The sequence below is a fragment of the Clinocottus analis genome, unplaced genomic scaffold (genome assembly GCF_023055335.1).
Source record: "Clinocottus analis isolate CAN_PGR_092001 unplaced genomic scaffold, fCliAna1.0.p SCAF_5, whole genome shotgun sequence".
Taxonomy (NCBI): Eukaryota; Metazoa; Chordata; class Actinopteri; order Perciformes; family Cottidae; genus Clinocottus; species Clinocottus analis.
This window is the reverse complement of record NW_027176207.1, coordinates 5385828-5409504: the sequence shown is the minus strand read 5'-3', so window position 1 is coordinate 5409504 and position 23677 is coordinate 5385828. Positions and strand designations below refer to the sequence as shown.

Below are 23677 nucleotides of genomic sequence, written 5' to 3'. Positions count from 1 at the left end.
AGTGTTGCAGAGCAGTTAGTGAAGTATTCCTTCAAATGACAAGCATATAATGCCTGCACGTGTCATGTGCGGCTACAAATAGAGATGTGGATGCTGAGAGTAAACAGGAGGGACACTGAGCTCAGGGGAAGCTGAAACAAAGTCTGTTTGAGCCTCGCTGCCTCAGACAGCAACGTTCCTCTGTAGTAATGAATCTAAAGATGCAGTCTGTTATGTTGATTTACTTTATGTCCAACGAGTGCACACATCAAATGTTTGATTATCGTCATACATCTATTTATTAAGGGTCTCATGATTCAATTGAACACCATGACAATGAATTCTTGACGTTGGATGAAATGTCGGCCATATTAATCTGACTCAAGAGTTGTTTTGTCTTCTGATGTGCGATGTGCTACAGCTGCGTTGTGTTATGCAACGCTGTGCTGCATAATGCCGACCGATTCATCTTTTATCCTAAAACATGTTTCGAAGTATATTTACTTACTGGTGCAAACATTTTGGGAGGTTGAACAGTAACAGATAGCCAGGTCTGCGCATCATCGTCGCCATGACATGTATAATCTGGAGCTAATACACATTTTCCACAGCAGCTTGTACGACTATGTAAAAATAGCATTTACCCCAACACAGCCTGCAGTTGTCTGTGTTTAGACAAATAAGTGAATGCTGGGCCGTGGTTGGAAACATTGGGGCTATAGCATTTTGAAGCATGCATGCCTGGAGCCACAGTGCCCAGACATCTCTGTACATCCTGGAAACACACAACCTCCCTGGAAACGAAGTAAAAGTACATCTTAACATCTCCACGCTACCTGAACTGCATGTGATTAGATTGTCAGATATCACACACAGGCAGACACCATTTCTTTGCTACGACGCAAGATTGCAAAGCCCTGAGCGAGTCTGGCATCCGTCTCTAACAGTATCAGCTGGTTTCATACTTACAAATCAACAACTGAAGGCCAAATGCCGGCTCCTCCTCCAGCGGCTCTGTGCTCTGTGCTCTGCTTCTCGCCATGAAAAGCTTTGCAGCAGTGACGCAGAGCAGACACACCGGTGTCAGCCATGAAGATTCACGTTCTCTAGACTTTAAAATCAGAGATCAAATTGTTGAACTTGTTGTCCTCCTCCAGTTACGTCTGCCATTGTGTTGGACTGTTTCCTCATTCCTTGGCTAGATGTGGTGACTACAACAGAATGACACAGTGAAGTAGCCACCATCAGCTACCGACCACGAGGCGCTGTGACTTTCATTTTTTTAGCTGAAGAGGAAGTGTTTGTTCTTCAAAAACAGCGAAAACGTTAGTTGATTTACGTCAAAAGCTACAGAGAGCAAAGCAGGACGAGCTCTTTTAACATTATTTCTAAGTATCCAAACTCAAGATGCAGTTTCACTGAACAACAAGCTGTTGCCTTGCTGTTTCAGGAGCAGTCAAAAGGAGGGAAACAGCTCAGTTTTTGGCTCATTAGAAAAACAGAAGCAAAGTCCTTCACCTTTTTAGTCCCAGCCAATTTACTGACAACATTTGTGAATGGTTTGCGTTCAACGGAATAGTGAATATCTCCTAAACGCCAAGGTCTATTTGAATAACTTAAAAAGCTATAATATACTGAAAACCCTTGTGAAAATAGATAACACGTTCATATATGTGTAAGTGTTGTATTACTTTATGATAGTATCCAGAAGAATGAAAAAAAAAAAAAAAACTCGGACAACAATGAAAGTTCCCACTCTCTCCCTCGTCCCTGAACGGTCTTCGCTTCACTCTGGCCGTGATCTCCAGACTGAGAGCTAAACACGACCTGATATATTTTATTTCAACCACAAGTAAGTACTTTTCTTTTTTTGCAGGACATACGTCACAATCTTGTACGTATCTTGGCAAAGTTTGGTTTCTCAGTCAATCTGGTGGATTCAGTCGGCTCCAAAGATTCCAAAAACTGTATAGTAAGTCTGTGTAGCTTAATAAAATAAATGTGAAATGGCATATTTTCAAAAATCAGGGTGGTCTCCCAAGTCACTCTCGAGTCCCTTCAAGTCATACTCATGCTTTATGTTTATATTTAATGTGGAATAGTGTCATAAACATGACAATGTACTTGTATTGACTTGTGAAGCCAGGATGTGCTGTTCTTTTTGCTGTATCACATCAGAGGCCCTATTTGCACTGGTTGAGCTTGGGAGATTGACGAAGAGGTTCGACGAAGGGCTCGACGAGGGGCTGAGTGCCCATCTTTGGGGGCTCTGGGACTCAGAAGGTTTAACGTTGTTATAAGAGTGTAACTTTATGTTGATTCAGAGTCCTTGAGATACATACACTACGCATTACGGAGCACTCCAGGATAACATCCCTTCTTGTAGTTGGGCTTAACTGTAGTCAGTCCACTCCTTATGTGCAGTCACTATGGAGGCAGATGCCCTATATTCCTGAGGGTATCAGCTGACAAGGTCACTGGACTGATTGATGTTAGCCTCCAGAGTCCTTCTCTGTGTGCAGGTTCAACACCAATCTCCATTTCTGAGCGACGAGAGAGGAGAACGCCTGTGGGGGGCAAAGGCCCCACTAACATCCTCCAGGGCCTCCTGATCTGTCTTTGCCATAAAGGTGCAGCATGTACTCTACTCATTCATGTGTGACTCCAGGGTTTGACATGAATCAGTGTCCCTCCCCACAAAATGTTCTCACAACACAGAACTAAAGAAAGTTGAACAAGTGGCAGCAATTGTAAGTTGCCTCTGTATTCATGTTGTGTACTGGTGTGTGTAATCCATCCAAAGCAGCATTGCACTACTGTGGTCCTAAACCAGTGCCAGCGTAAGAGAAACACTGGGCCATGCCTTCCTCTCTATCCAAATAAACAGCAGAGCTGCCTATATAAATATATCAAAGTCTACTGCCATGGTAACTATAATTATGCATTACAGTCGTATACAGAGGCCTTACAGAAATACAGCACAAAAGCAATATGAAAGAATTATTACACAAGGCCTCTCTGACTTCACCCGTCCTTCCCTCTCCACCATGGAATGTCAGAAAAACAAGTGTAATAAGGATGTATGGGGAGATCAGTGACAAAGGCTGCTCTGGTATTGTTAAAAAAAAATAACTCCTTCTGCCCGAGGACACTCCATCTCAAACCCAGTCAGAAGAGATTCTGACTAACCAGCTGAGAAACACAAGTTACAGCTGGATTTCCATTTGTATTAGCAACACATAAATACAGTATGTAGATATTAATATGCTAATCATATTCATATACAGACTTGTGCATATGCTATTCATATTAATGTAGGGCAAACTCCTTGACATGCTGATGTTTTCTGCGTCAACCAGGCCACCTACATGACCTCTGTAATTACGAATGCCAATGGATTGGTTTATCTTAGTTAATTATGCGTTTTTCTATTAAATATATAGTGACCGGGAGAGTAAGTGTCGAGACCTTCCCCATGAAACAAGAGATCCTCATTCAGAAGACTAAGAGCACCACTATGAACGGTTGTTCATTCTTCTGCATGCTTTGGATGTTAATACCCTTTTCCTCCGAAAGAGGAATTTAGGCAGATACATATTATTGCACACAGCACTGGCCTCGTTGATTGACTTAGCTCCAATCCATTAAAAGCAACCTCCAGATGCTTGACACAGCTATTTCAGAGTTTGAACTATTCTGCCATTTGTTGTTTATTGACAAAAGGCAAAGTGAATGGATTATTTTGCTGTTATGATCTGCAACTATAATGCATAATTTATTTGGATTACAGGCCACAGCAGTAGTTTAAAAACCCTATTGGGGAATCAAGCTATTAATCAAGAACGACTTGTTAACACAGAGGATCATTGATTAAAGAGAGCACATTTCTGTAACTCTGCATCCCTCTTAGTCATGGAGAGTTGTGGCAGGAGTTGTTTTGTGGTTGTACCGCTGACAGACGCTGCTGCCCTCAGGTGCATCCCTCCTTTGCTGTGACTACACAGAGCGCCGTCAGGGTTGTTTGGGTGTCAGCGCCCAGCTCCGTCCGCTCTGTGCAATGCTGCTCTTTGGTTCCGAGTATGAGCTCGCAGCATCCAGATGGTTGGGTAATTCAAGGTCAGGACAAAGGGACCGATATAAATCCATGGGAAAGTATAATTGGAGACGTGTCTCCTTGTCTGTGCGAGAATATGCTTTGTCTATTGTTTGATTAAAACCATGGCCTGATGCTTCTCAGCATCAATTAAGAGTTAATGAGATATCATCATGAATTATACAGTGTGAAAAATACTCAATGTTAATTATGACTGCATGAAAGAGAATATCATCAAGTTGAACTGTGTTTTTTTTTTTTGGTGAAGATCTTGTCAATTATATTTTAGAAAATGTGCCATTTCTCAATGTCAAAAGAAAAATGTGAACATTTCCACAAAGAAAGTTTTTCCTTGATACAGCGTATTGTCTTTGTGACCCTAGATGAGGTATTCGTGCAACTACTTCATCTGGATTTTAATTATATGTCTAATGCAGACTCATGGTGCTGGTACTAATTGTTTGTGGAAACTCGCAGTGAAGGAAATGGATAATCATTAAAGAAAACAAGTCTAAACGCAGATAGTTGGTTTAGATGAACTTTGTAATGAAACTTAGCCGGGACATATTTCAACATACTGTGCCCTAAATCAATATCTATTAGCAATCTCAAATTAAATCCAGATTGAGTCCAGTTTCATCACCAACTCTAAAGCTCACAGAAATCTATCTAATCACCATCCTAAAACATCCCCAAGGTAATTTGACGAAAGGACAACTGTCAGGGTTTTAGAGGGGGGAACATATGGTATTGTATCGCGATACAAGAACGACAAATATCCATCTCCCATTATATAAACTATTAATATTGCAAATCAAACTCTTTGGTAACAATTGCTATGATAGTGCACTAGAACCTGCACAGACAGCAAGTCGTGGAACAAATCCAGCTAATACAATAACTAATTTAAAGGCTTAAGTCAGGCAAGTCAGTTAATTTGCGTCTTTTTTCTGAACACTTTGCAAAAAAAAACTTTGCTGGCTTTGTGATCACGCCCCAATGAAAGATTCTTTACCATTTTTGAGTTTTCAGATTCCATTAAATCTCGTTTTTGGCCCACTTTGACTGAGGAAAAGTCGGTGCCTTATAATTATGCACAGCTTGATACAGGGTTTTTATCTGCTTATGCCACAATGAGGGGCATTACATGAATACACATCACCTGATAGGCAAAAATAATAATTTTCAAATTATATAAACTGTAAATAACATTTAAATAAAGTGCAAATTAAAATATAGCCTTATCATCTGTGAATGATATGCTTCAGCAGTCTTAATTTTTGCAGAACCAGAAGTTGCTGTTCATATCTGCGACAGCTGCCTTTCAGAGCACATTTTGAGTTGCCAGTCAGTGACACTACCGACTTTTTTTGCATCTGTAGTAGATTGCCCTTTCGCTTGAAAAATCCCACTGGCTTACCCACAAGCGTTGGATGGTTGGTCTTTAGATACCGTTTTAGCTTTGAAGCCTTCAGTGCTCCGCTAGCTAGCAAGGCTAGCGTTAGCCCACACTCCACATCCTGGGCTCAGGGCTCCGTCTCATTACCTCCGTTCACAAAGCCCTACTTCGTAAACTCAGGATTATACTCGCACAAACATTTAGAAGTTTGGGGTGTTCGGCACCTCTTTTGTTTTCATTTTTAAATACTTCCCTACAACTTTGGCTACAGCCTAGCAGCAGTTTCTTCTTCATCATTTTGAAGCTTGTTAAACAACTGACTGACGCATTACTGCTATTTTGTAACTGAGCGTCTCGTGGATGACAGTTATATTTCTGATGTCTTGTATTCATAACCTGTCCGGCCCCCAGGTGAAAAACAGAACGTTTATGGCGGCCTTGTAGGTGGCGCTTGTGGCACTATGGTTAAGAATTACTGCACTGGATGGTGCTGAGTTTTCTTCTGGTGCATTATGGGTAAAGGATTGGCAGGAAGTTAGTCAAAACAAAGACGTGAAGTTATACATGTGATGCAAGTACAATTATGAGGTGCGTGTAGTGTACTTTACTTGAATATTTCCATGATATTCTAGGATTGTACTCTTTTACATTATACATTTATTTCACAATCTTCGTTACTTTAGTTTTCAAATTGAGATTATCAACACACAAATCAACTAATGACTGATCATGTACTATTACAGATTATAGTACACAGCAGTATATAAAGTGAATAAAATGAGCTCCACCTCTACCAGCTGCAACAATAAAGTGATTAACATATTAATGCATCACATGAATCCAGATGACTCTAAAATGGGTCGTTCTGCACCATGAATAGTTTAACTTTGGTACTTTGAGTATATTTTGATGGTGAGACCTTTTTTCCATCTACACCAGTAAAGTTTTGAAAGCAGGACTTTTAATTGTAGCAGATTATTTCTACACTGTGATATCGGTACTAATTTAGGTACAAGAACTGACTACCTCTTCTACTACTGTTTTGATTCATCAAAGAGAAACAACATATTTGCTGCATAATTTCTCTGTCTCTCTCTGTCTCCCTATGCCTCTGTCTTTTACAGAGTGCATTTCAGTGTGTGTGTGTGTGTGTGTGTGTGTGTGTGTGTGTGTGTGTGTGTGTTTAAGAAGTAAGGCAGCAGACCATCTCCGAGCCAGGGACATCAGGTGGAACCTGACTCCACTGAAGATGATCCCAGACCCCCCATCGTTTAAACTGCCAAGATGAGGACGTCTCTGGGCTACTTGGCCAGACTAAGTGATGTTGAATCCCCACCAGCATCATGAACTGCCATAGCTGAAGAGGAGGTGAAAAGATAGCAGGGGGCCACATCACTGGCTCTCACAGAAAACCCCCGAGCTGGTGGAAAACAAGGATGTCCTTTTCTGGCGGTGCTGTCCAAAAGACATCTTTTTTTCATCAGCTCCTTTTTGCCATCATTCCTCCACTGTGATAGTGTCTTTAGCTATTTAGTCCCAAAGTACATGTTTTATTGTATTTTATTTCAATTTAATTGACTGTGTAATGTCCTAGTTGTTCATGTGGATGCATACTTTTTTTTTTGGGTACCAGTAGCATTGTTAAAATACCTGTTGTAGTCCAGTAGTTCACATGTTTGCGTTGAGTTAAGTTGGTTAAGTTGAGTTTGGCAGGTGCATGATGCAACATTTGACAGGTTTTTATGTTTTATGTTTTATCTGCTTGGATAAAAGTCCCATTTTATTGCAATAAAATGACTGAAGTCAGATTACTACATTATAAAACCTTCATGTAATTAGACAAAACAGATGTGGAAAAACTACTAAAATTGCAGTTGAATACATTAAATGAATTGAGTATGTCACAAATGCATCTTATTGCAATACTCAGTATATCGCAATATGTTTAAAATCACGTTGAGATTAGTCATTTACAATTAGCCATCTGTAAACTGAATACCAGCAGTGCAATAAAGAAAGGAAAACCCCACAAAACACTTCCACATCCTGATCCAGATCCGTGTGGTACCTCTGGTTATTAATGCTGACCGGATCTTACCTTGAACGATGAGATGCACTTTGGTGGACTTTGGCTTCTTGTTGGTGAGGATGGAGCAGACGTAGGGCCCTTCGTCGTGGACGTCAACATTTTGGATCTTGATGCTGTACTCTGTGACGGCTGTGTTTTCCATCAGGACGACGCGCGGGTCCAGGGACCACTTCTCACTTCCTGCGAAGAGGATGGTGGTGCGGTTGAGCCACGCCACTCGAGACACTTTGCTGTCCACGTTGCATCTGCGAGGAAGAAAGACACAAAAACACGTCAGAGATGTCTTCCAGCACAATGCTTTGGTTTAGGTCAAGAGTAAGTATTAGTATCATACAAGTTTGTTCAGGAAATTATGGTTAGATTGCCAAACCTTATTTTAAATATTCATTTTTTTTAAGTTTTTTTTTTTTTTTTGGAGTGCACATGTAAAAGTGAGTTTTAGAAGCAAGATATTCAATTTCAACGGAATACTCAAGAAGAACATGGGGGTCATGTAGCAATTAAAAAATAAAACCCAATGATGGTAGGGTGGAGAGCTTTGAGAAGATATAATCAGATATTCGCATCACTGACTTGTTTGTGACACATGCCTCGTCCTTTAGATCTCATCAGACATGAGAGCTCTCTTTCATGACGAGCAAGTTCATGTACAAGCACTGCGCATCAGACTGTGATCCAGCTGACACATAATGTGCACGCCGACATTTCCTTCCATCTCTGATCCCAAAAAGATTAAACGGTGAACAAGTTACCGAATAAACAACACAAATCATCATTGCAGACGTGCTCCTGTGCTTCATGTTCCATCAAAAGGACCCACAACGTTCATGCCACAAACGCATCACACTGTACACCTTACACCTGGTGAATAAGCAAACAGTGCTTTTAACATACGAGTTGGCATAAAGCGCTATGAACACAGGTGGGTGATAATCCAGCTGAGCACAGTTACACGTTTGTCCTGGAGAACCACTTCATGTTCATTTTGGGATATTTGTTTGATCAGCGGTGTCGATTCGTATCCCGGGGCTTGAGGGCATTAAGGTGTTTGATCTCAAATTCAGGTTTTCACATTACGTGAACACAGTTCCGACTGTCTTGTATAATAGACGTACTCACCTTTGCCAGTTCTAATCAAAGGACAACAACAGTAATTGTCAAAGTCAAATCGCAGCGGGGCATCAGGCGATCGGCGCCAATTGGGTCAGGTTTGCGATCCGGTTCCAAGGCCTTGGACAGGCATTTAGTTGTAGTACCCTCAAGGCACTTGATGTTGTGAGCGTGGGGCTGTCCCCTCACAGCCGCATGCATTTCTAACACTATTTTAAAATGCAACCACTGACATGAAATTGTAGAATGGATGAATAACAGCAACTTTCTTTGGGGAGTTATGGGGCGGAGATTACTGGCCATGTAACGAAGCGCTTGGGTTTTTATTGCATTTTATCACAAGAACAAATGAATTCAAATAAACAGCACTGCGAATACAGTCACACAATATTGAATATGAAGGCCTTTGCAATAAGAGTAGATCCTTGGTAGTGTTTCCATTCAATTGTCAAGCAAATTTGAAGCAAACTTTGGAAAAAGAAATGCAACTGTGTTGGAGCAAGTAAGCTCTGCGACGCAAAGTTACACAGTTTCATCAGAAATTGGCGGTAAAGACAACACGCGGCTGTGAACGCATCAGGAGAATTAGAGCTTGGACCAGACATCTGACCATCGACCAGAGGAAAAGTATTGGCCGTGTTTCATTAGTCAAAGACCAAATAAATAGATATCAGAGAAGACGCCTACCGGGGAACCGTGAACATTTAATTTGTCCTTTTTATTCACCTCTTTGATAAATTGTGTTACTTAGGCCCACCTAAATAGCACTACAACCCGTCATGATCCCACAAACATAATCATTTGCACATTTTGAAGCGAGGCATATGAGATGTCTGCATGGCGACTGTACAGCTCAGTTACCACATTAAAACGTCTGATTTGATTCATTCAGCCGGATAAAATCAGTAAGATCAACATTACATGTATCAGTCCAAATACAAATTCTAATCGCTTTTTTTCTGCATGAGAACAGGAGAATGTGACATTTAGATAAAACAAATCTCGGCTCAGAATGCACTGGGGTATTTATACTATAAAACCAGGATTTGGCAGAACATGTTATGCATCAGTGAAAGAATGGAAAGTCAGCTTTCTGTGCCAACTCTTTTTTTTAAAAAATGGACTGGTCTTTAAAAACCCTGATGCGGGAAGCTGAATTTAAGGCAAACAATGTCAGCATTGTATGGATGAGTCTATTTATTACAGCATTTGTAATGTACGTCAAGCAGGCAGCTCTACACACTAACCTCAGTCACACACACACAGACACACACACACAACAACACAGCATTCACAACAAATAGAGCAAAACAAGACGTCCTGGCCAAAACCTAATGTGTGCCGTCTGTGTGTGGTGCTGAATGCAGACAATGATGGTGTGAGGCTGAGACTTGGAGGAATGGGTCTGTGAAAGAAAGAAGACTCTTTCAGCAACCAGAGTGGCAGTAAAGAACGCTACGGGTCACGAAACTGGAAATGTTAAGAACTAGACACCACCAAGATAAAGAGAACACACATAATAACATGGGACATGTTCAGGTAATTAACACATTCCCCTTTACGTTATTTAGAAACTTATCATGGTGTGGCTTCACTGTGCAATTTTAAAACATCAGGCTGTCTCTCGGATAGCATTCGCACATTTTGATGATTACGAAACCTTCCTTAGAACGCTGGTGATTTCAACGCCTTTTTGACACTCAAACTTTATTGGTTTGAGTGTGCTTGAGTCCCTCACTCTTTACAGGATGTAGACGCATACATGTTCTGTTCGTGTAGCGTGCCATAATGGGGGCTACAACCACTTGTAATCGTACAATTCTGCATTGTAGAATGACAATAATAGATCTTTGGTTTCAGATAAAGAAATAGACATGGAAGAGCAGACATTCCTTCATACATCCACAGATCAAGGCTCCGATTATCACCGTCAACTTGAGGAATGGAAACTAAACTAAAGCTGATGCTTTGATGCTTAACAGCAATCAAAAGGCCAACAGCTGCCAAACTCAAAGTGACTGGATGCCATAGTGACACTGCAACACTGCACGACATTTCAGCACCTGTGAAAAGGTCCTTTGACCGCAAAGAAGACCAAACGGTAAATAGACTGTACTTGTGTTGCGCTTTTCCATCTGTCTGTCGAAGCACTCAAAAGGAAGGTTCCACCTGCCGTCAGGACTAACCATTGAGACTCATTCATACACCAAAGGATCAACCTGTAGGAGCAATTCAGCAAAGCTTCTTAGCCAAGGACACATTGACATGGGCTAGCGGAGCCGGGGATCGAACCACCGTCCTCTCATTGAAGGACGACCCTGTTCACCACTGAGCCTCTGTTGCTGTAAATGGTCTCAAAGATGTAAGTAGCTCTAAAGGTCAGCCTTTGACTGCAGCCTGGAAATGATGCACATTTTAAATCGAATAAATAAATCCTCATTTAGAAAAAAAAGTTGTTGAAAGTGTCCTATTTTTCTTGTATTTTTTTTTAATTGCTTTTATTACTTTGCTTACAGCTAAATTGATGTGCGTATTATTTACTGGTATTTTAAAAAAAATATATATATATATATACTATAGAAATCTATGTCAAATACATCTACTTCATGTAAATGTTAAATATGAATGTCAAAAAATAAAAATATAAAATCCATTATAAATTCATTTGATAGAAGTCCCCTTAAGGGCACGTTATATGGGAGAATACTAATTATAATAAATATGTAAGGAGTATAGTAAATAAAGAAAAAATGAAACAAGATAATCTCTTTGTGTGTGTGTGTGTCTGTGTGTAAGTGTGTCTGTGTGTGTATGTGTTAATCTGTGTCTGTGTGTATGTGTGTGTGTGTGTGTGTGTGTGTGTGTTTGTGTGTGTGTGTGTGTGCGTGCAAGTCAGTGGAAATGACACATAAGAGATTGAGGGCAAGTACTTGAGTAGTCCTCAACAAAAAGAAGTCCCATTGTTAAAACCAAATTTATGACTTAGTATAGGATATTACTATATTATTTATGACTATCTACAGGAACCAATTTTTCACCGGGTTTATTCATTTTTGGAGAGAAATAGCAAATCCTGGCAAAACAGAGATAACAAATATGAAGTTAGCACAACATACTTGAAAAGCCCTGCACACACTGAAAAAAAGCTCTCACTAAGGATTGGCTTCGTATATAAATATATTAGGTGATACAATATAAATATAAAAGGTTATCTTCCCCTCCTGGTGTCTGCTGACAGGTTCTGGTGCTGCTGTAGATTCAGCTGAATGCATGCCAAGTGGCTGCAGGTGAGGGTTCAACAGGAGGATGCTTTCTGTGTTCATTTTATGAGACTTCCTCTAGTGGAGTAGTTGTCTGTGAAGACGGGGAGGGAGTTGTGTTGAGAGTCCGTGGTGTGTTGGCCATCGTCCTGCTTCATATTCATAATGTTGGGTTCAGCCCTCCTGCTCGTTGCCTGAGCTACCGGAGGTTAAGCACACAAGAGCACCTTGTCCGAAGCTGCTATGAAAAGAAAAGCATCAAGAACCCTGTTTTCATCCCTTCTGTGGAAAACTGTCTTTACCAGCTGGTCCTGGGATTCAACCCCTCTGACCTTCTTCTAGTGTGTGTCTACCGTCTTCTCATGGCACATTACCCGAAATACCCAGCGGCGTATCTCTTCAACCAGAAAGCTTTAGTGGGGTTTGCCAAAGCTTGGGGATGTCAGGCGACCGAAACAATGGAGCTTGTTTTTGATGCTCACAAGCAAAATCCTGCACTATAATATTCCCAAAGATTGCCGTATGGTTGTGCTACTGTTTGTCTTCCGTGCAGAGGCACAAGCAGTTTGTGGACGCCTGTGGTAGAAAAACACAGCGACATTGTGCACAACAAGGAAAGCAACATGGAGCTCGGTGCACGGGGGGGAGGCAAAGCTTCTATGGCAGGCATCTCCAGACCTCAGTCAATCATGATGGATATACTGTTTATGTGCTTTGGTAAAGTGCCCTTTAAACATACACATATGGTGTCCTAAAACACCTCACCTCCTGGGGCTGCTTAGTTGTTTGTTTAACTGTGTGGATAAAACAAACACGGACAATGTCACATCCAAAAAGCCCTGCTAAGCTGCATGAGCAGCACTGTTCTACAGGGAGACATCCATCCCAGAGAAGGAAGAGATGGAATGTGTACTCCATGCCTTTATCCTCCTGATTATCATAATCCACTGGGGCTATATATATATATATATATATATATATATATATATATATATATATATATATATATATATAGTTGTTTTAAGAAAAGCATCAGCTCCATGTGAGGTATGTTTTCACAGGTGTGACAGTGCTTTACCCAACGCAGACACCTTGATGACAAGATGGCGCATCGGGTCTCAACCCCTAACATCAGACAGCAGCAGACAGCTTTCAAATTGGCTGCACTTGTGAGCTCCAAAGCTTTAGAGTGAGGCCAACAATGGGTGAACTGTCACAAAGTGTCCTGCTGTAACACTCAGCTGACAGTCAGCACACTTTTCTCAATTGCACTTCAGGCCAAAGCGGTTTGTGCTCGCTGTCTGTTGATGAGACTTCAAGTTGTGTTTAAAAAAAAAAAAATTGTCATTACTCTCTTTCGTGCTCAACTGCATCAGTGTGGCAAGAGAACGTTGATGAAAGGACCATTCCTGCGTTTTCATTGATTGTTATTTATTGGTTTATCTTCTCTGTCGGCCCTCTATGAGAATGTTAAAGTAATGATATAACGGCGTAAGAGAAGGGAATATAACGGCGCAAGAGAAGGGGTTGCAGAGTCCACAATATGAAGATATTTAGAATCAAGAACACGACAACATTGACCACGCAATTACCAGGTATTCATATGTAGTACATCCACAGCTGCAACACCATGTCAGTCCAACAATGACAACATCCCATCTACCAGGATTAGATTATTTCTTTATCCATACTCATTTTAAAGCAGCTTCTGGAAAGAGGCCCAATTGTCATGATATCTTAACAGCCCATCAAGCTAACTAGCTAACATGTCCGGCTAACGGATATTAATGCAGTAATACAACGCATATCAGCAAATGCTGTATCAGAGCTACACTGATCACATCTTTTTGTATGAACAATAAAATAAGTTTTCATGACCATGTGGTAGGCTGTTTCTTAGCCTTTCTTAGTGAGGTCATTTTAAATAGATTTACATCCCCATGCTTCTGCTGGTAACCGCGTGTTTAACGTCACATTGCTATGAATTCTGGCTAATTCCCTTGAGCAAAGTCTGCAGAAATACAGACTTACAGAAAGGGTTAATAAAAGGCTCAGCATCTCTGCGAGAGCCCTCAAGCCCTCAAAGAGCCCTCGATGATTTGTCAAGAGGACAGAACTTCCCGTGGTTACACAATTGTCTGAGACTAATATAAGTTTAGTGCTTTTATTAAACCGAAGGCTTCACAAGCCAAAAATACAGAGCCCACATTTATTTCGAGAGGTTCTTGAATGAGAACTTGTGGACGGTTTTGAAAAAAATCAGTAGGCTAGGGTTATTTTGTTTGATTTATTACTTTATTAATTATGATGATTAAGTTGATGGATCATTTTTGGACAATGCACATTAGTTTCTTGTCTATTTAAATTGACATGCTGACAAGGCCACATGGGCCATTTAAAATGTCTCTTTGTTTTCTGTATGCATTGTATCCTCGAGGGGTTCTCTTTCAGCTTTTCGACTCTCACACTACATCAACATCTAAATATTGTATGTCAGATGCTCACATTTCCATCTAAAAAACTATGTCACCAGCTGATCTCTATCTCGTGGATTCACTGTATTGAGCAAAGTTACACAAGACATACACAAGTCTCTACACGTATGCCAAAGATCTTTTATTATACCAATACTTATGCATTGTCATTCGGTCCCGTCCTCTTGTTTCCCTCTGACCTAAAAACTGTAATTGTTGGGTAAATGTAATCGTATTCGGTTGCACACTGACACAATATGAGGGTTGTTAAAGAGTCCAAACGCATTCACTCAAATGTGTTTGCTCTCTACAGAAAACAAGTAGAAGCGTTGGCAGGTGGGTTTAAAATCTTGTTTTGTAAAAGGAGCGGCGACTGGTGTCAGATTGATGGTTTGTATCTCGACCAGTACAACTCGGGAATTGAAAATGACTACTGGAAAGTCAAACACAAATGACACAAAACATAATGGAACACACTCACATGATGTGGCGATGTTAAGAAAAGTTGACTTTCCCAGCTAAACTTTCAACGCTTTCTCTTCACAGGGATGTATCAACTATGAGCTATTGACGTACGACAAAATCCCACGATGACAATCACATTGCAGACACTGTCCTTTTATTTTCCAAACCAAGAATATTCTTTTATTATGTGATACGCGGAAAACCACATTAATATTTCAGGTGCCAGACACAAAAACAGTAACTAGAAGGAACAGGAAGCAGCTGCTTTCTCAGCAGCATTCAATAAATGATGAAATAATACATTTCTACAATATATGCCCAATACTGCTATGAGGACCATTCTAAAAAAGACATTGAAAATAGATACATATGTGAGTCAGCTCCCTCCCTCCTGGGCCTACAAGTATAGTTTAACACAGACTCCCTGCATGAGAAATGGATAAAAATACTCAATATGGCTGCTATGAAACTTGGGACTCATGGCCCCTGCAAACCTAAAAAGTAGAGAAAGTGAGATTGTCTCGTGAAGTGTTATTTGTTGGTAAGATATGAAGATTTAATAGAACATTTCACTCTGCAGTGTTCAAAATTATGCTGAACAGCAATCAAAAAGCCGACAGCTGCCAAACTCTAAGTGAATGTGCGCCATAGTGATCGTCACGCAACACTGCCCGAAATGTCAGCACCTGTAAAAATGTCCTTTTACCACAAATCTGAGCCCAGTCCCGGATTTGCATGTCTTTAGTATTCTCTGCGAAGCAGTTTTGAAAATGTGTCTTGAAATAAAGAAGAGAAGGTCACGACGCCGCGAGCTCTCGCCCTGCAGAGTCCCCGAGACAGAGTGGGTGACAAAGGATTCGTATTAAAGACATATTATTGTTTTCTCACCACACAATGCCCAGCCTTCAATCCAATGGACCACACTGGATGAATAGCATTACTCATACTGTCATTTCCTACTGCTACTGCAGGGTCAGAGGAGACCGCCGTATGGGAATCCAGTTTTATCACAGCTCTCCATCAAAGTCCACACATGAATCTGAAATAGTGGAGAAACACTCCCCACAGGACGCACAAGTGTGACAGACATTTTAAGTACAGAATATGTTACTGAACCACTATTGACCTGTAGGATGTTTTTATTGAAGTTATTTAAAAGAAATAGGCTAAATACTATTTTAACTTGAGACCTTCTTGTGTCGGGATCCAATGGCCCCTTCACTCCGTTGATTGGATTACATTCAACTTCACTTTGATTACAAATATATTCCGTTAAAGTTTCACGCCGGCATCTTGCGCGGGTGTGACGCTCCATTCGGAATAAGATCTGTCCACAGACTGACTGACTGACATAAACAACCTGACAAAGTACTCAGGACCTCGTCTGTGGCAGGTCTGCTGCAGAATATGTCCTCCAGCAACGTTTTTCCATGAAGACACACTCAATGAAAACTACACCAGCGGTGTTTCATATCCATGTAAATACGAGTTTGTGCTGGTATCACACGTAGTTTACCGGCAGATGAGATTATCAAGAGCCCCAAAGTGTGCACTGGGAAACAATGCTAAACAAATAAATGAATAGTATGATATAAATCCTAATATTGTATGACCTAATATTATATATATATATAGCAAATGGTTTTGCCTCCGTCGTGATTATAAGCAGATACACTTCTTTGTCCAATTCAGCAAACATATCTACACAATCCGCTATAGCTGACTTTTATGTGTGTGCACTGAATAAAAAGAGCTGGTGTTCATACACTGCCCGGATCTATAAATAGGAAACAAACAAATGGATTAGTGGCAACTGTCTTTTTTTTATTACATTCAAAGCTTCTATTGAGATTTTGGAATGCAGCTTGTTCTTTGTCATATTTCATTTTTGCACCACAGTTGAAATGTTGTTTTAGAGCCTAAACACCAACACATATGGATTAAAGCAGAATATGTCGTTGAATAACTTGTTTTTGTGAATCTTTGGGGATGATTATATCTGTCTTTTTTCAATATGTTTGACATTTGGACTGCGGACTGCCTGAGATAATAACAGAGCCACAGCGCTCGCTGAGTGTGTTTGAGGGGGCTGGAGGGTAAGAGAAGATAAGACTATAGCACAAAATGATTCTGTAAGTAATTAATAATAATGGGAATGTCAACATTATAAATGAAGCTTCAGAACTTCAAACTATTCGTGTACAGACTTAAAAGCAGCACAACACTATTTGGAATAAAATTGTATTGTATTTGTTAGACTGCTTCTCATTTAGGTTGATTAACAAGTTATGTCAAATGTGAAACTTATGTCAGTTATTGTACATTAACAATTATATTGGCTGTAAAATTATTAGATTTCTCGCACAGAACTCAACTGAGGAGTTGCATCCAAAAAGCAGGCTTACAACTGAGTAGTATAAATTTGCTCTTAAATGATCATACCAGCTGGTCCAGATTTGTGCCAGGAATTAGGGTTGGACAATCTGGGGGAAATAACATTTTAAAATGTTTTGGAACAAATACTTCTTCATTGATATTGCAATATGGTAGGTTTGACCATTGGTGCTTCACAAAATATTTTCAATGAGATTTTTGATAATCATAATTTATGTTGATATATTGGCTAAGTGGGCGTATTATAAAACAGCTCCAACATTCTTGTCAGTTCAGAAAAGAACATCACAAAGCAGACTTTGAAACCAGGAACAGACAACATTAATGCCATACTACGATCCAAAATCTAAGCTGATATCTCCTCTCATATCCATATAATATTGATATATTGCCCAGCCTTAGGAATCAATGTATAACCTCTATAAAACGGAACATGGCATGAAATAGCTTTGAAGGATCAAATAGAACTCCAGTCTGTTCATGTATTTATATTACCGTAAAAGTTGGGTTACAAGCCGTTCCTACCTTCGGTGGGTGTCCCCGCTGTAGCAAGCTCGCGCTGCAGCTAGCTCCGTGCTGCTGCTGCTGCTACTGCCCCAGTGCTAGCGAAGAGCTAGCAGCAGCACTAGCGGCTACAGTGGACACCTAGCGGGGAGACCTACTGAAGGCTTGTAACCCGACTTTTACAGTAACGAGAAATAAAGTTATTCACACTTTTTAGAAACAGTAGGGTTACTAAAGTACTGAGGTGACAGTGGTGGCCACTGCACCCCAGCCCCTGTTTTACTTCCTTCTTGTTTACTCATGAATTGGCATGCTTAATGGAACAATAAACTCTTTGAGAGAAGTCAACAAGATTGGAAAAGCCGCCAAGGAGCTCAAGAGAAAGATTAGCATATGCCACAACTTATGGCAACTCCAAATCCAGTTTGAAACAATGCTGCAGCCACTTTGTTTGAGTGATGTATGGAGGGTCACCTGCTGGTTCTGTCATCTGAAAACACTTATTGTGCGAGTCAGGCAGAAATGTGCACAATGAGAGGTTAATATATATATATATATATATATATATATATATATATATATATATATATATATATATATATATATATATATTCTTTTCTTTGAACTTGACCATGCAATATAAGGATGTTACTTCGTCACAATGGCAACTGACGGCTGTTTGGTGCTGAACAGGTCGTGTTTCGTGGGCTGAGAAAGCTTTGTTTGTAGAAGCAGCTTCCTGCTGTGTCAGAGAACGACGGTCTGAGCGCTGAGACTGAAACACAACAACTAAGTTGCAGTCGGACAGCTAATCGATGAGCTGAAATTCACTATGAAGCTCCGTAAAGCTGAGATAAGCTGTGGATTTAGGTGATTATTCTCCGGAGGTTCATCACCATGATCAGCCTCTTTAACATTACACATTGTTTTTGTTCAGTCTTTGATACGATGTTATTCTCAAAATACTCCCTCCAGACTCTTTCGATGTCCAGTGTGTAGGATGTGGGGGCATCTAGCGGTGAGGTTGCAGATTTCAACCTACTGAAACGTTTGCACTTTGCAATGGTATTGGCAATACTAACAGCAATGCAACTAGCAATAACAATGACAATAGCAGGAGGTGTCAGGCAGGACCAGGGTCAAGAAACCACGACCCATGTAAACGTGTGTGCTGAGAAATCACAAAGACTCCGGAAACGGCGCAAAGTTAGTAATGTGCATAAATGGAGAATGAGTGGCCAACGCTAAAATGTGATTGGCCCTCTCTCAAGCCGAGATCTGGTTTGACTGTCCTGGGCTACTGTAAAAACATGGCAGTCGGCTCCATGACGAGTATCCGGTCCGTATGTATATTTAAAGGACAAATTCTAAGGTGGCTATCCACAAAACTCGCTCAGTGCCACTTGAGGACCAGCCATTTTTTTTAAATTGTGAATGGTTTGCATACCAATAATAAATACAGAATATCTCCTCAACCACAATCATTTCAAAAGGTATAATATACAGAAAACACTTGTGATACCGTTAAGAGGTTCATATAACAGTATGTATGTTACTGGTTTATTAGTTGATGACAGAACACAGGAAAAAACAAAAAAAAACTTCCAAAAATAAAAATTTCCAGGACGTATTTTCTCTTTTTAATTATGCATGTCATCGCTTTTTTTTCTCTACTATGAAATAGCACTATGTGTTAACAGTATCATTAAGTTAAGTTAAATATTGTTAGTAATTAATTAAGTGCAAAATTCGTGAACCGTAAGTTTCGGTTCGCTAAAAGCAAAACAAAGGGAAAAAACAAAAGCATTGGGTTTTTTTTGTTTTTTTTTAATCTAATAAGATAACTAAAAGAAGTTGTCTGAGTAATTGACACATATGTAATATTTAAGTATTATTCTTCTCAAAAGTTGTAATTATTAGCAACAATTCTTTCAAGCAAGTTTTTTTTTATATTTCCTCCACTTGTGTGCTCTGAATTGATAAGACATGAGCAAAGCAATAAGCTTTTCCTTTAAGCGTCCGTCCCACAAAGACTTTCCTTAATCTAAGACTAAACCGGCCTCTGTCCCACCGTGGGCTGCAGCACACTGCATCACACTGTACATTAGTTAACAAGTGAACCGCTATACCACTGTCATGTTGTGCATATTTGCATCGATCATAGTTGACCTTGTTGATCTTCCTTCCCCTTCCTGGAAAACTTTATCTGATTAAACTGCTCACCAGAACCACCAGGACGGCTCCATATGGCAGAAACAATTAAAGTGCTAATGCTCCATGAGCACTAAAGCATTCAACAATACAACAAATTATTACCATATATTATTCATAATTATTCATGCAGTAGTCACAGATTCAAGGTCATAGGCACTGTGCTGATATACAGCACATAGATACGACTGCCCTGTCACAATGAATCATGAGAAACGGATAACTGGTGGGCAGCCTCCAGCTCATGTCAAGGATTCTTCATCGTCACAACGGTGGGTGTAAGCACAGACAGCTTTAAGTGCATAGTGGCAGTTTGATAATGGCCAGTGCGAGCAATCATTACACCATTAGAGTCATTTCTTCTAAAAAAAAAACAGCTTGAAGCAATGAAAAACAGAAAGACAAGAGAACTTAAATGGTTGGAAACACATTTAACACATACTAAATGCAGGCAAATGTCAGAGACACTCACGGTCTTAAACTAACAAGGACCTTCTATCACTGCTTGTCCAGCCTCGAACACAATTCAAGTCAATTCATGAGCAAGTCACTCAGAACGTGGAGCGGCATGAATTGAAGTGGGAATTGAATGACTCCGTAACATCAGCCGGTGCAGAAATGAACAGGAACAAGAAGGAGGCTAATGTGATCATCTGAACAAGAGGTGGTGAGCAGCATTTACACCGCATTCATCAAATCATACAATTTTGATAATTTGCATTAATAGCGTGTTAACATTGAGCCAAAACAGGCCAGTGCTTCACTGGAGGGAAAACAGCTCTTCTCACTGCCAAACAAATAAATTATGCAACATGGATGTGAACAAAACAGACACAACAACCAGATGCCATGTGCCTTTGGATGAACTGGATGGAAATAAATACTTCTGCATGTGTCACTAGAGAACACGTTCCTTCTCAGTGACGCTACTCGTCTTACTGTGAAGCTCTTGGCGAGTCCATGGGCGCTCATGCATTGTCTTTTCAAAATAAACTTTTCACAGCTTTAGCATCACTTGGTTTCTTGTTTGAAATATGTAACTGTTGGTTCCATATGTCAGTTAAGTGTCATCACAGAGCAAAGGTAAAATAAATCAATGTTGAACGTTGTGTGTTTGACCCATCCATCCATCCGTCCATCCTTCCCTCCCACTCGCACTCGCATGTAGACTTTGTCACCCTGTATACTCTCAGTTTGTCTAAGTCGTAAACAGTGAATGTGTATATATTGGAGTTAATTGAAAATGCAGGTCTTTGGATACAGAGCCTTAAGGTGCCGCTGTGCGTCAGTATCAGACGGACAGGGATACATCTGTATTTGAGGAGTTGGTAGTAACAACACGTTGCACTGTACATCACTCATGCATTTAGTTCTGAAGGACTTTTTTTTAGAATTAAATGGATAGTTACCATAATATTTACCAACTCAGCATACTAAGTTTTGATTGTTCGCTAGTTAGATATCAAAAACAACGTTAGCTGTAACTAATCGCGTCAATATGGTACTAGACTTTTTTTATTGACCTTATAGAAAAGATGGGAAAGGTCGGAGATGCCTAATGATGCCGTCCCTCATATAGGAAACCACAAGCTGTTGCTACCCAAGTCCTGTCATGGATTTCTCCCTTCCACTGACAGCACATGCATAAACTATAACTACTGCATGAAGATGAAATGAGTCAGAAAGATATGACACAGTTCCCTTGAGCTATTGTTTATTAACATGCAATAGATTCAGAGACAGCATGTTTATTTATATCGCGACTGTTGAAATTCAACATACCGAGCCACCTCATTGTTTTCAGACCTTCCTTTATTTTTTATGATGTCATGTTGAGGTATTTACTTTACATCAATAACGGAAATTTAGAAGAGAAAGTATTTCACAGACAAACAGAGTGACGCGCATCACTGTGGCTTTTCTCAAATGGAATCTCTGCTGCTGTATGTCTCCAATATGTATCTTTCCTACTGCATGTCGGACATGATGACATCTTAATCAGTCTGCACACTCAGTAATGTTGCTGAAAGACATTCAAAGAAATATAGAACTATAAGAAGAGGAGGGCTGAAGGCCAATAAAAGGTCAAATCCATCAAACATTAAATAAAGATGAGTATATTTGCGGCCAAAGAAGATGACATCACTTAGTTCCTTACTTTTATTTCAGAAAGCATAGAAAAGCCCATTGAAATGTAGCTCTTGTGGATGACACTGCACCACTTGATCAATAAAAGAGCTTAGCTATGAAAAGCTCATTTATTCTGGAAACAGCGACGCTGTAGTAACTAGAGCTACTAGTTGATTTACGTACTACCTTCGCTGGCGGCTTAGCGGAGGAGCAGTACACATTTCAGCAACCGACTACCAAGAATCACCATTTTCATCTCTACAATGACCAAGACAAACAGTTCAATGTTCTTTCTCATTCCATTTTATGAGGCAGACATCCACAACAACATGATAGATGTTAAATGAATGTTGCCAGCCAGCGACTGTTGGCAAAGTTCTATTTAAAGAATGAGAAAGCTAAAGACAGTGCGGCATGTCTCACATCTCAGCTTTCAGGATGTTGTAAGGACTCCTGCTTCTTGTTCACTGATCCTCTCTGACTTGCTCTCACAATACAAACCCTCCAGACCTCTCTGATCATATGGTAGTCTGTGAACTGAATTAAAACACCGGGTGAACCTGGGTTAAGTGTACTGCAGCATGTATTGGGAAGAGAACCTTCTAGAGGATCTGAGACTCATCTCAACTTTGACATCTTTTAAATTAGTCCAAAAGCCTTTATGTTCTACCTCAGTGAGATGTCAAAATTCCAGGCTACTTAAGATTGCACTTTGCCCATTTCTTTGGCTTTTATCATCTTTTATCTTGTTTTCTTTATTCCTTTTTTAAAACCTTAAAGCACTTTGAATGAAATGGAACATATGAATGTTCTGTGGCTTCCCTTTTAGTTTGCTGCATTGGACGCAGCGGCGGCCAGCTAATAGAGGGCCATGGGGCCTGGCCCCACCTTGAGCCACACAAAAAAAAAATAATAATAATATTATGATTAATCATACAAATTGTCAATATTTGTATTTTTGAAATACGGAATACACCCACTAAAATACCACCTGCCTGCTGTCTGACGAGAATTGCACTGTCGAGGTGGGAAGCAGTTTAGCCAATTACTGATTAAAGATGAGTGGCATACACTTTATCCAATCAGTGCCCTAAAAAAAAAATTCAGCTTGAGGCCAGGCTCGTTTGAGAAGGACTTTGGCTGAGAAACTAAAAAAAAAGGAGATGCCGTGAGCAGGGTGCGTTCCGGTGTGCGCCTCAGCCGCCGCACACTGGCCGGTGCATGCTGGCCCTCATTTTCATTGCACTACAGGGTTTCAGAGACCGTCTGACTCGCGCGTGCGTTAGACTCCTTGGTCCTTGTTTTAAGACGGGTCGGGTGGGGGTTGCGGACATCGCCACAGACCCCTGACGCCCTCTACGTGTGCCGATCCCCGCCCTGGCGTTGCAATTAAGGCGCACTAAGGACAATGTGCCCCGGTCGACAGTCGCACCGTGAACAGGTGGCCGGGTCCCTCCCCTCGCCTTCCCTTCGATCGGGCGTTTGATCCCAGGGAACTACCTTAACTCCCCACCCTTTCTACGGGTGAAACCAGCACTCCACACCCTGCTGTCTGAATGCTGGCTGGTA

General features: G+C 40.5%; 1 protein-coding gene across 2 annotated transcripts in view; it reads right to left on the bottom strand.

Annotated features, from left to right (window-relative positions):
- Positions 1 to 23677, bottom strand: part of opcml (opioid binding protein/cell adhesion molecule-like) — a 274800-nt gene that overhangs the window by 70534 nt on the left and 180589 nt on the right. For both annotated transcript variants that reach the window (XM_068600340.1, XM_068600339.1), the window contains one exon: positions 7570 to 7805. In XM_068600340.1, the coding sequence (XP_068456441.1) occupies positions 7570 to 7805 (236 nt within the window). The remainder of the gene's footprint in view (positions 1 to 7569; positions 7806 to 23677) is intronic.